We start from the raw sequence: 12,881 nt of genomic DNA on the forward strand, positions 1-12,881 counted from the left end.
AAAAATCTTTTAAAACTTCCCAAGAACCACTGGACCAGAAAAGATGAAACTTAATTGAAAGCTTCGTGAGATATAGATACATATGTTTTAACTTTGTTCAAATCATGGCCCCGGGATAGGGTGTGGCCACAGAAGTTTTATATAGGAACATATATGAAGAAATATTTTGATAAGAATACATATTATATAGGGGAACTGTTGATGAAGAAACAGTAGCGCCAAAGTGACTCAGGTGAGCGTTGTCGCCCATGGACCTCTTGTTTTAAAAAGAATTCAAAGAGAGTTCAAGCATGCGCAAAAGTGGTAAAATACTTGTAAACGAAAACAATAATGGTGTCAAACGCGGGGCGACGTCGACGTGAATCTGCTCAAAAAATGAGAAAGCTTAATGCAGACAGACAGCGGAGTAAACAAAGAGTTTACATTGGAGAACACTTTCAAACTTGGAACCAGCTTCGAAAGGATTTAGGCTTTGATTATCATCACAAATTGGCAGGATTTCTCCTGGAGTTGTAAGTTGTTTTGTTTTTGTTTTTTGGCCTCGATGTCAGTCAAAGCGCCCCTCAAGAAATCCACCCCTGTTAAAGCGTCCCACAAATGTTGATGAAAGCTAGAACCGCATGTCAGAATATGGTAAGATTTTCAGCTCATGTAAGCCAAAGGTTCAAAGGGAGGTTTTTCTGATCAAAGTGTGTCTGGTAAAATATCTTTTTCACATTTTCGACTTCTGACTCAACCAATTTCAGCCAAACTTGGCACTGAGCATCCTTGGTTGAAGGGGCATTCAAGTTTGTTCAAATGAAGACCCATGCTCATTTAAGAGGGCTAGCGATTATGAAGAAAAGCAAAAATTAATATGGTGGGTGTCTAAAATTATAGAAAAATATATTCATCTCAACCAAACTACTGGGATGGAAGATTAAATATGAATTCAAAGCTTCCTGCCAGTGCAGATTTAGGTACATGTATGTTCATGCAAATCCAGACCCCTGCATAGGTGTCGGAAGCAAATTGAAAGTGGGGTGGCTAATTGAAAGGGGGGGGGGGCTAACCCAATGAAAAAAGGTAAGCCCCAATTTTCAATGCCTATATTATATTGTCTATCTTTGCAAAAAAAGTGGGGGGGGGGGGGGGCTAAGCCCCCCTAGCCCCCGGTTCCGACGCCTATGCCCTGGGTAAGGATTATAGGGCCACAATAGGAGAACAAAAGTTTAACCAGGAAAATATAAGGGAAAATCTTTAAAAATCTTCTTTTAATTATTAACAGCAATATTTAAAGCCAATAATTGCGCATTCCCAAGTTGTCTTGATTCAAGTTTGTTTAAATTTAAATGACACATGGGTAGGGTGTGGATAAAGTCTTAGTAGATTGCTTCCAGTCTGGGCAACATTTTGTAGAAAAATTGTAATGAGATATGTCAGTCATGACAAAAAGGACGTTATCTTGAAATCCCAAATTCGAAGAATTGCATTAATTTATACAAACATGTACATGTGTATGAGTGTCATAAATTTAAATAATGCATAATCTCATGTATGTAGATGCACATTTATTACTTATACAGTGTAATTTGGAATGTTTGTTTCAGTTATTTCCATGCCAAAAAAGGAGCTCCACCACCTGAGAGTAGTTCATTACAAACTTCTATCCCATCTCAGCCTAGAGAAACAGAATATTGTGGAAGGTAGGATATATCAAAGAAAACTTGTCATGAAGTTAATGCATTAATCTGTTAGATTTATCGTGTTTACCTAGAATTTCTCTATCAGAGCTAGAGGCTCTGGGATAGAAAACAAGCACAACTCCTTGATATAAATCTCATGCATCCAATCACAGAACTATTCACTTTTTTACCAGCATTTTCAATATTGTAAATACTAGAATTGTAGATCGAATTTGAATTGCTTTGGCACTATTCTTAGAATGCTTGCTAATATACAAACCTCTGGTGTGCAGCAACACTAGCTAAGTGAATGTTTCTGATGCACTACTCTCTCCACAAACCATTGGTCTATCATGCCATTAAAAGTCAGGATTGTCTACCTCATTACACAGCTTGCTTCATGAGTGTTTTTATAACCCGGACAAACCAAGTTTGGGGGTATATAGGAATCACTTCGTCTGTCTGGGCTATAACTTTGTAATGGAGAATTATAATCGGAAGTTCATACTTGGTATAGAGATTGGTTATGACTCAAGGCATATCATCTGGCAAGTCCAAGGTCACTGATAGAAAAATTATAAAATTCTTGTCTTGGCTATAACTTTGTAATGGAGAATCATTGGAAGCTCATACTTGGCACAGAGATTGTTTATGAAGAGAGGGTGTGTCACAACCTTAACCTAAGCTCATTGTGGCCAATGCAATGTCACTGGTATAAAACATGTAAAATTCATGTCAGGTGTATAAATTCTAATGTAAAAACACTGGATTTGCATTTTTCACTAAAAGGTTATTTATAACCAGAAGATGTGTCAATTTTTTAACTAAGGTCTTTCTGACAAGTTCAAGGCCACATTTACAAAATATAAATGGGCCATTTGTGCGGTGTGCGTCAACTTTTTAGAATATGGGCCATAACTCAAGAACCCTTTGGCCAATTTTTGTCAAATTTGTCACAGAGTATCCTTGGCCCAAGGGTGCCCATTTATACTTTAACTAGGGATGTGATCCTTAAACAAGGGGAGATAATTAGGAAAATAAAACCAAAAGTACTGGTTGCTAAAAAACCTTCTTCTCAAGAACCACTGAGCAGATTATATCCAAACTTACATACAAAGATGAGGATATGTTGAAGATTAGAAGTTGTTCAAGGCATCACCCTAGGGCAAAGGGCGTGGTCTCAAATTCATTGCAAAGTTAACCAAAAATTATGTTTTATTAAAACATTGATATTTTGACTACCGGGGGTACTATAAGGACTAGGATCATCAATTCTCGTCAGTTGATGCATCTTAGGATGTTATATCATGTTGACTCAAAAGTAGGTCATGATGATCTACTTTTTGAATTTTGCGTGCATTCTTTTTCAAATTGATTTAGAGGCATATTTTGGACACTGTAAGGCATGGATGATGCATCTAGGGATGGACACAACCACATTTGCTTCGGATGCTGGATCTGACTTACATATTCCAGATGAGTGACCAGGTTAAAGTTTTTGGAGCAGGTTCATTCCCAAGTAACTATAAGCCCTACCTGGACCAAACTTGCGTGGTTGATGCATCTTGGGATGTACGCTAACCAACCTGCTTCGGATGCTGGATTTGTCCTAGATTTTCCACATGAGTGAATTTTAGCCATATTTTAACCAAATTAGCATGGATGATGTAGCAGGGATAGACATTAACTTTCAGATTCACTTGCCCTTTAGGCAAGTGATCTCAAACTTTGACTTGTCCGAATGCAAAACTTTGTTGCCCAGAATTAGGAAAGAACTTTTGAAAAAAAGAAAATTATTAATCACTGTAAATGTTATGATAAGAAAAAATGTGACAAAATACACTACTGTAAATTTGGCAAGTTTAGCTACCTGAAAAAAATTTTGATGCTGCATCTGTACATAAATATATACCACTGTACTTGTGAATTTAACCTTTTAACACACACTTTCATGCAGCAATATCATTCCGTTTCCTTTTCATAAAATTCATATTTTAAAAAAAATTATTTTCGGTAGGATCCTTTTGTGAATCGTGACTTTTGGAGATAACTGTGAAGCAACGCTAAAGGAAGATAGTTGCTACGAAACATACATCTTATCTTGATCAGGATACATCGTGTTACACTGTACTTATATTCTGTGCGTGAATAAATAATCTAATTTCCTATTTAAGAAGTTAACAAAATTTTGTTAATAGACGTAGAGTGTATTTACTACGAAAGAAAGTAACGAACCCGATTTTTAATGAACGGTATAAACCAGAAACGCTACCAAGGAATTCCGAATGCAAAAACATTGTCATCCAGGTGCGTGTGGATATCAAGTGTTCAATTTATTGTGTTATTTATAAATTAATGTAAACTAAATAAATATGTACATTTGTATAAGAAAAATTCACTTGCCCGATCGGACAAGTACGTCGACAATTTCACTTGCCCGAACTGAGAATTTACTTGTCCCAGGCAATCGGACAACTGTTAATGTCGATCCCTGTGTAGCTAGGGATGGTCACTTCCAGACTTGCTTTGGATTCTGAATCTGACCTACATTTTCCAGATGAGTGACCAGGATAATTTTGTTGGAGTAGCTATATAACATTATGGCCTGATTAAACTTGCATAGATGGTGCATCTAAGGATGAAAACTTCCAGACTTTGGATGTTGGAACTGACCAAAATTTTCTTGATTAGTATACAGGATAAATGTTTTTTGAACAGGTCTATTTCCAAGTAACTGTAAGTTGTACTTAAACCAAACTTGCATGGATATTGATCTTGGGATGTACACTAACTAAAAAAAGAATATGATGTGAAATTTGCCTTACTTAAGATAACATTCGTTGAGGTGAGCTTCGTAATCTTTGATTACCTATGTTTGAATTTTATGGCTAATCTTTTTGAAAACATTAAAGGTCATTATTTCAGATACTGAGAGGTTAAGAATCATCAGACCTTGGAAGTTGATGCATCTTGGGGTCTTAAAACAGATTTATCAGAAAGTAGGTCACAGTGACCTACTTTTTTGAATTTTGCGGGCATTCATTTTCAACTTGTTTTAGAGGCATATTTTGAACACTTTAAGGCCTATGATAATCAAACTTTGTCAGTTGATGCATCTTGGGTCCTCTGAGAATGTCAAATGAAAAGTAGGTCACTGTGACCTACTTTTGAAATTTTATGGCTGTATTTAAATATTTCTGATACTAATTGGTTTAGTCATCAAACTTTGTCAGTTGATGCATCTTGGGTCCTCTGAGAAGGTCAAATGAAAAGTAGTTCACCATGACCTACTTTTGAAATTTTATTGCATTTTAAAAATATTTAAGGTACTGATTGGCTAAGAATCCTCAAACTTTGTCAGTCAATGCATCTTGGGTCCTTGGAAAATGTTATCTGAAAAGTAGATCACCGTGACCTACTTTTTATATTTTATGGCTATACTTGAATATTTCTGGTACTTACTGACTTAGAGTCCTCAAACTTTGTCAGTTGATGCATCTTCGGTCCTTGGAAAACGTCAACTGAAAAGTAGGTTATTGTGACCTACTTTGAAATTTTGTGGCTATATTTAAATATTTCTGGTACTTATTGACTTAGAATCCTCAAACTTCGTCAGTTGATGCATCTTTGATTCTCAGAGAATGTCAACTGAAAAGTAGGTTATCGTGACCTACTTTTGAAATTTTATGGCTATATGTAAATATTTCTGGTACTTATTGTCTTAGAATCATCAAACTTTGTCAGTTGATGAATCTTGGGTCATCAGAGTGTGTCAACTGAAAATTAGGTCACTGTGACCTGCTTTTGATATTTTATGGCTATATTTAAATATTTCAGGTACTTATTGGCTTAGAATCATCAAACTTTGTCAGTTGATGTATTGGGTCCTCAGAGTGTGTCAACTGAAAATAAGGTCACTATGACCTTGTTTTGAATTTTTTCGGCTATATTTAAAATATGTGAGGTAGTAATTGGCTTTGAATCATCAAACTTTGCCATTTTATGTATTTTGAATTCTCAGAATATGTCAAGTAGAGAGTAGGTCAAAGAGATCTACTTTTGGAATTTTCAGGCAATATCTAAATATTTTAAAATATGAGAAACTTAAAATCATCAAATTTTGTCAATTGATGCATTTCGGGGTCTTGGAGTGTCTTTTCTAAAAAGTAGGTCACTGTGACCTACTTTTGGAATCTCAAGGCTCTATCTGAATATTTAAGATAGTAAGGGGCTTAGAATCATCAAACTTTATTAGTTGGTGAATCTTTGGTTCTCAGAGTGTTTTAACCAAAATATAGGTCATTATGACCTATTTTTGGAATATTCTAGATACTTATAGGCTTTAAATAGAAGTGATAGGTGGTACAATTTATCAGAAGAGCTATTCAAGGCCCTTGGGCCTCTTGTTGTCTTTCATTCCCAAGACTATATATGGAGTCAAGAAATATCCTGGCAGAGATAAGGCCAATCCAATTTTTTTCTATGTTTAGCGTCCACAGACAGATTGATTTTGAGGTTATGAAATTATAAACACACAAATTAAAATCAACAAATACAAATCTTTGTAACACAATTTACTCTTGGGATCGGCATCTCTCTTTTTTTTTGAAGGGTACTATTTTTTTTCCTTTCAATAAACCAGTAGTTTAACTCAGTAACAATGTGAGAAGAGTTCTCAAATGAAGAGAAATTAAGATATCGATTAATTCTAGAAGAAATCTCAAAATGTTGTGTTTTTCCCCCTTTGGTTTGTGTGTTTTCCTGGATAGAAAGATAAGTTTTCAAATTTAGGATGGATGCTATTAAAACAAAGAAACAGCTTTGAATGGCCTGACATCATATACTAAAGCTTTGCTATACACTTGCTGATTGGTCAAAAAATATCAATAAACTACAATCACACTTCAAGAAAAAAAATATGTACTTTTGATAACCCAAGAGTTTGCAAGGAGATTAGTGGATTAGAAATGCTTGGCAGAAGATGTGTATCCTATAGCTTTGATATATATATATTTTCTGTAGATTCTACAATGAAAACAATTATGGGAAAACGCTTATAGATTTTGAGGTATCTTTCTCAAAAGTCAAGGTAAAGGTCTAGTGTATTTTCATGACAATTGTAAGGCAACAAGGATTGATATATCTTATAATCTAGATGATGCACATAACACACATATACTTTAGATGATGCTTCTGTCCTATATTCTTGATTTTCAGATGACTGGCTAGATTTAAAGTATTTAAAGCTGAGTGAACTTCATTCCCAAGTTTTTATAACCCTTAGTAGGACCAACCTTGCATGGATGATGCATCTAGGGATATACACTGCCAGACAGGCATTGGATGCAGCATCTGACCTACATTTTCTAGATGATTTAACATGTTTAAGTTTTTAGAAGAGGTAGATGCAAAAGTAGCTTGTGACTAGAAGTGTGTCTTGCCTCTGTACCAAAGTCATGTATATGAGATGAGGGTTACATAGTACAAAAGTGATACACTGTAATAGGTAAATTTTCCCTAGCTTGAACTTTAAAATGAGGAAACATTGGAAACTTATACTTGAGATAAAAATTGCTTGCTCAGTGGTATGTCCTGGTGCAGGTTATTTGGACAAGGTCAATTTCTTGGATTTCAGAAGTGTAAAAGTCTTCCCATAGCCAAAATCTTGCAGCAGTAGACACATGGTTTTTTTTGTATGTTGTTTAATGTCCCTCTGGAGAATTTTTCACTCATATGGAGACACCACCATTTGCTGGTGGAGAGCTGCAAATTTTGTCCTATACTCGGCACTTACTGCCATTGAACAGTGAGGGATCTTTTTCGTGCCAGCACCTACTGTGACACGTGACGTCAGTTTATACGGTCTCATCTGAAAGATCGGTCTCCATGTCCCACAGTGGGATTCGAACCCGCGACATAAGGATCAACTTACTTCGCGGCTCTAGAGCAGACGCTCTAACCACTGCGCAATGCAGGCGACGTAGACACATGGTAGAGTATTGAAATACATCTTAAGCATAAAGGTAGCTTGTGATCAGGAGTTTTGAAGTTTAAAATTCTTGTCCATACTTGAATTTTTTATGTAACATGTTTAATGGATTGGAACAACATCAGTAGATCTCAGTAACACTATGTGTGATTTTTTGCAAAAATATCCCATTCATTTTTTGAAATCAATTCAATCAGTACTTGTAATTTAATGCACATTTTAATATTTTCATTAACAATTTCATCTTTTCTCAAAAAACGTGTTTCAAATGAACAAGCAACCGTAACTCTTGTTATAAACCCGTAATTATTCTTAAGGTCTGGTGACACATTCCTCAAAAATCTGTTTTGTTTCTTCTTGTAATATGTAAAAAATATTCACAATATTAACATTATCTTGTGATTTCTAAACTGTTTTCAAAAGGTCTTAGAAAAAAATTACAATACAAACTGTGATATTGACAATTCTTGTGATTTCAAATAGTACATAGGAAACATCACCCTCTGGTATCTTGCACAAATGCCTGGTAAGGTACCTCAATTTTTTGTGAGAAAACTTGTTAAAGCAGTAGTACTTCAATGACAAATTCTTGGGAAAAATTATACATTATTGAGAAATGTGTCATCTGACCTTAAATATATACTTATTTTGGTTTGTGAACATAACTATGATTTGAGTTGTGATATTAAAGTACAGTTTATAGTTCAGAGTTTTGTTATTTAGAGTTTTGAATTATAGTTTTGACTAATAAGCTAATATTTACAGCCATAAACTATAGTTTTGTTATCCTTATATCAGAAGGTTACAACAAATATTATGTATGCTATGAAATATAACTGTTAAGTATGCTGATACAAATTAAAACTAAAAATAAAGCACTTTGATGACCGTGAATATTTCTTCTGCAGAGTTGCCAATTCTCCTTCATCTTTTCATGAAGCGGACACTAGCCAATATCCTATTCTTTTACCAAGTATCCAGGAAACTGCCATAAATGTTTTTGCTTCCTCTGAAAAGGAAAGCCCTGAAGTCACTGCAAAGAGAGTGCCTCCCTCCAAAAAGAAGATTCCTCTTGCCATTGCGCAGAACACCACTTCCCACCAAAAGGTCACTCCTAAGAGTACTGCTTCCTCCCGCAAAAGAAGCAGGGTAGCCATTCCGAGGAGTACTGATCTGTGTATCGAGGAAGGACCTGAAGATGACTTAAAGCCACCTTTTTCTTATGCTCAGTTAATTTATCAGGCTATTATGTCTACAGAAGACCAACAAGTAACACTAAGTGGCATATATGATTATATAAAGAATACTTACCCATACTACAGAAGGGCAGAAGAACAAGGCTGGAAGGTATGTGATACAAGTATAAATCATATAGTCAAACCACATTATCTCTAACTCAATGGCACCATGAAAAAACTTCCAAGATATTCAAGGGTTTGAGATATTGAAAGAAACTGAGGGAAATGCATGTATGTAGAGACAGTGTGAGCCACAATTTTACGTTGAAATGAAATAAAGATATGTATTTTTAACCCAGAAAGAAGTTGGGGATGGTAAGGGTTTACAATGCAAAACAAACTGAGGTGGCACACCGCTCTTGCTTATTTATGTGTATTGGGGTAGTTTTTGTATGGAACAATTATTTTAGATTTTCCCAATTTTTCCTTTGGTATGCATAATAGATGGGTATAATGAAGATAATTTATGAAAAAAGTTCAACAAGCCCAAGGTTGAATATCGGGGAAGGGGTTGGGGTTGGGGTGGGGGGTTCATTGGCTCAAAGACTTCTTTTTATTCAAGCTCAGATGACACAACAGAACTGTTCAGGATTATTAAAAATGTTCCTATTATTTTTCCACATGCATTTATCATCAATGACTGCTAGTAAATGAACTCATTTCCAAGCTAAACCCAGCCCATGTAATCAATGACTGCTAGTAAATGAACACAATTCCATAAGCTAACTCAGACCATGTAATCAATGCAGATATTGTCAACATACAGTTTAAACACAATCCATAGATTAAATAATTGTCAGTTGTTTATTTTACTGAATTTAAGCTTATATTTTGATTTCCACTGCCTTTGATTTAAATTCTTCAAAAAGTTATGTTAGTTTATGTAAGTTACTAAACAGTAAAAAATTCCTACACCAAATTAGCATAAATTAATATACATTAGCGTGATTCTCTTGTTTACTAAAATTCTTTCAGTTCATTATACATGCATCAATTAAAGGCAAGTCGTCCTTGAGGTAAATGTGGTTAACAAATGCTAATTATAGACACTATTGTTTTGGAGGCCACAGGTAGCTGTCATCAAACAGACTGCATGGCTAATGTAATGACAATTATCATTGTCAAGAAAGGTGTGAAATAGTCGTTCTCCGGATTAATGACTCATTGTTAGACGGTGGTTATATACATGTATAGCCACAGTCTTATGCTGTCATTCTGGCTTATGAATAAACAACAGTGTTTTCTCATGGGGACCCTAGCGGCGATTTTTGCAGAGACAAAATAATGAAAATGGGTTCATTTCAATGTTTGAAAATAAAATATACATGGTTAACAGATACTCTCAAGTTATTTTAATGACATTTTGTTGATTGGTGTGGAGATTTATTCTTGATAGTTGCCGTAAATATATTTCTCTCCTCATGAATAGTTATAAGTTTTCATTAAATTACATCATGAATTATCCCACGCTTTGGATACTATACTTCTAGAATAAGCTTTTGCAAAAAGAAGGGCAGTGTTTTAAGTCCTGTTTAATTTTTTGTCTTTGTAAATATATTACACTTTTGATATAATAACTTCAATAATTAATGATAGTGTTTCATTAAAGCAATCAGCCTGTAACTGACGGTAACTTTTGCTTGACATAATGAGTATTGTTTAACACCTACCCTTAAAACTAAGATAACAACAAAGTTATTGTACAAAATTTAGAATGATAAATAAAATAAAACTGTGTAATTGCATGCATGCTGAGCAGTATTCTTTGAATAGTCATTGCCTAATTATCTCATCCTCGCAAGCCAGGGGTCCTGAGTCAACATGTTGCCGTTGGACCCCTGGCATATTTCATTCAATATTTGTGGGCTGACTGTAGCTACATCTTTTGGAAAAATTACAAATCTTGATTGTTTTTCTTATCTCTCAACCAATCACATTAAGCCACTCTATGATAAACAACTTGTAATACGTGCATTTGAGGTGTCAACTGAATCCTTATCTAACTATTTATGAAAGCTTTAATTTGATTGGTGCTTCTCGATGAGAGAAGCAAGCCCACGAATATTGGATGAAATATGCCAGGGGTCCAATGGCAACATGTTGACTCAGGACCCCTGGCTTGCGAGGATGTAATTATCTCTCAGACACAAAAACTACAGAAAGGATGCTGCATGTTATATCAAGGTTATAAATATGAAGACAATGTCAGCTGTAAGTTATACCTATACATTTCATCTGTATTTGAAAGTTCTATTGTGCCTCCAATGAAATATACCCTTTAAAAAGTGTAAGATAAAAAACGAAAACTTCACATATACATTAAATTGTAGGGTTTTCTTGCAGAATCAGTGGGCTTAATTTAGGTCAATCTTCTCCGACGTGTGTTTACAGAACCTCCTATAGCGCAATTACCTGCTACATTCCAAACTGCAGAGTCGGTGCATATATTAAGACTACATATGGGAAATAGTGACTGAAAAATATTCTGTTCTTTTTCTTCTTCTATTTTTTTTTTTCAAAACTGTATAATGTATACAAGAAAAGTAAGACTATTTACAATTATTGAAGTCTTTGAATTTTTTTTAGAAATAAGTTACATTAAATATCATTGAATATCTCGAACACCTTTCCATTGAAAATAATGCACATCTAACTTAGAAGAGTGTCTAAGTGGAACCACTCATGCATGTATAGAGAGCTATACTGAAATTATTAAGTTTGGTTACATCATGAATATATAAGAACCTTTGCTTCAATTGAGGGTTAACCATCGCTGGATACAGATGGGTGATCTCATCTTTTACTTATCACCGGTGGGCAAACTCGCTGAAAAATCATTGTATGTTATTAATAGGCGCGGGTCATTTGATTGGCTGCTGCACAGAGTCGTAATGGCAAACAATGAATCAAAGTTCACGTTACCATGGTTACGTATTTATGCTTGGCAATGCCAATAACTTCTCTGTAGTTAACCCATCGATTGCTAATCAATCCATTCACTGGTGCATTTTGCAGTTTGAGAAAGGCATTTCCATACAATTTCAATCTGCCTATGCCATGAAATTCTCAAATGTGTTTTTTATTTTAAATTTGCAATAATGATTGCATACCACAATAGTACATATCCCCCCCCCCCCCACCAAAAAAAAACCTTGAAATGATCAAAATTTTATTTCTGACATTTCAGCACATTTTTATTCTTCAAACCTTATTTTAGAATAAACCTAATTTAGAAAATTTTATATAATAAATTGTTTAACACCTTCAATTAATACATTTCTCATCATAATGATGCAAATAAAATTAGTTTACTCACCAAATACATGTATTGTGAAAAATTGCAGTAAACTTTCATAATTTCCATTACTTTTTACAGATTCTCTATCATCTGATACCCATGGGTGATCTCGTCTTTTACTCATCACCAGTGGGCAAACTCGCTGAAATATCATCATTAAAATATGCTAATTTGTTGATTTGTTGTTTGCTATCACCATTCTGTGGAGCAGCCAATCAAATGACCCACGCATATTTATTACATGTTTTGGCAAGTTTGCCCAGGGGTGATGAGTAAAAGACAAGATCACCCGTGGGTGTCCGATGATGCAGATTCTCGTAACATTTTATTTCATATACTTCACTGTCTATCAGTACACACAGTTCTTTGATTTTTCCAATGAAAGAGTTAAAAAGGTTACATTTTGTAATGGACATTGAACTGCCCCAATGCAGAAGGCGAATTTCCAGATTAAAGGGACTTAATAATGTGGGGAAAAATCAAATCGTCCCCCACCCACACCCCCAAAAAAACATCGGGAAGGTGAAGTGTCAGGATTACTTATGTCCAGATAAGTATGGGGCCACTGCATGTACATGTTTGTCACAATAAGCCTACCTGGGTTTTACTGTCAAGCAAGGAGTCAATCTCTCTCTCCTATATAACTTCATAAAATCTCCACTTAAGAAAAACTTGCATGCTAGTCAAAGAAA

At 35.0% G+C, this 12,881-nt stretch overlaps 1 protein-coding gene across 1 annotated transcript in view; it reads left to right on the top strand.

The window, feature by feature from the left end:
* Positions 1–340: 340 nt before the first annotated feature.
* The window catches only part of LOC133199365 (forkhead box protein K2-like), a 30,417-nt gene continuing 17,876 nt past the window's right edge, over positions 341–12,881 (top strand). The window contains exons 1-3 of the mRNA XM_061335173.1: positions 341–512; positions 1,590–1,685; positions 8,562–9,000. Coding sequence (XP_061191157.1) covers positions 376–512; positions 1,590–1,685; positions 8,562–9,000 — 672 coding nt within the window. The 5' untranslated portion in view covers positions 341–375. The remainder of the gene's footprint in view (positions 513–1,589; positions 1,686–8,561; positions 9,001–12,881) is intronic.

Source organism: Saccostrea echinata, unplaced genomic scaffold (genome assembly GCF_033153115.1).
Source record: "Saccostrea echinata isolate AGI-Se365-2 ecotype Australia unplaced genomic scaffold, CSIRO_AGI_Sech_v1 ptg000034l, whole genome shotgun sequence".
NCBI classification, from domain to species: Eukaryota; Metazoa; Mollusca; class Bivalvia; order Ostreida; family Ostreidae; genus Saccostrea; species Saccostrea echinata.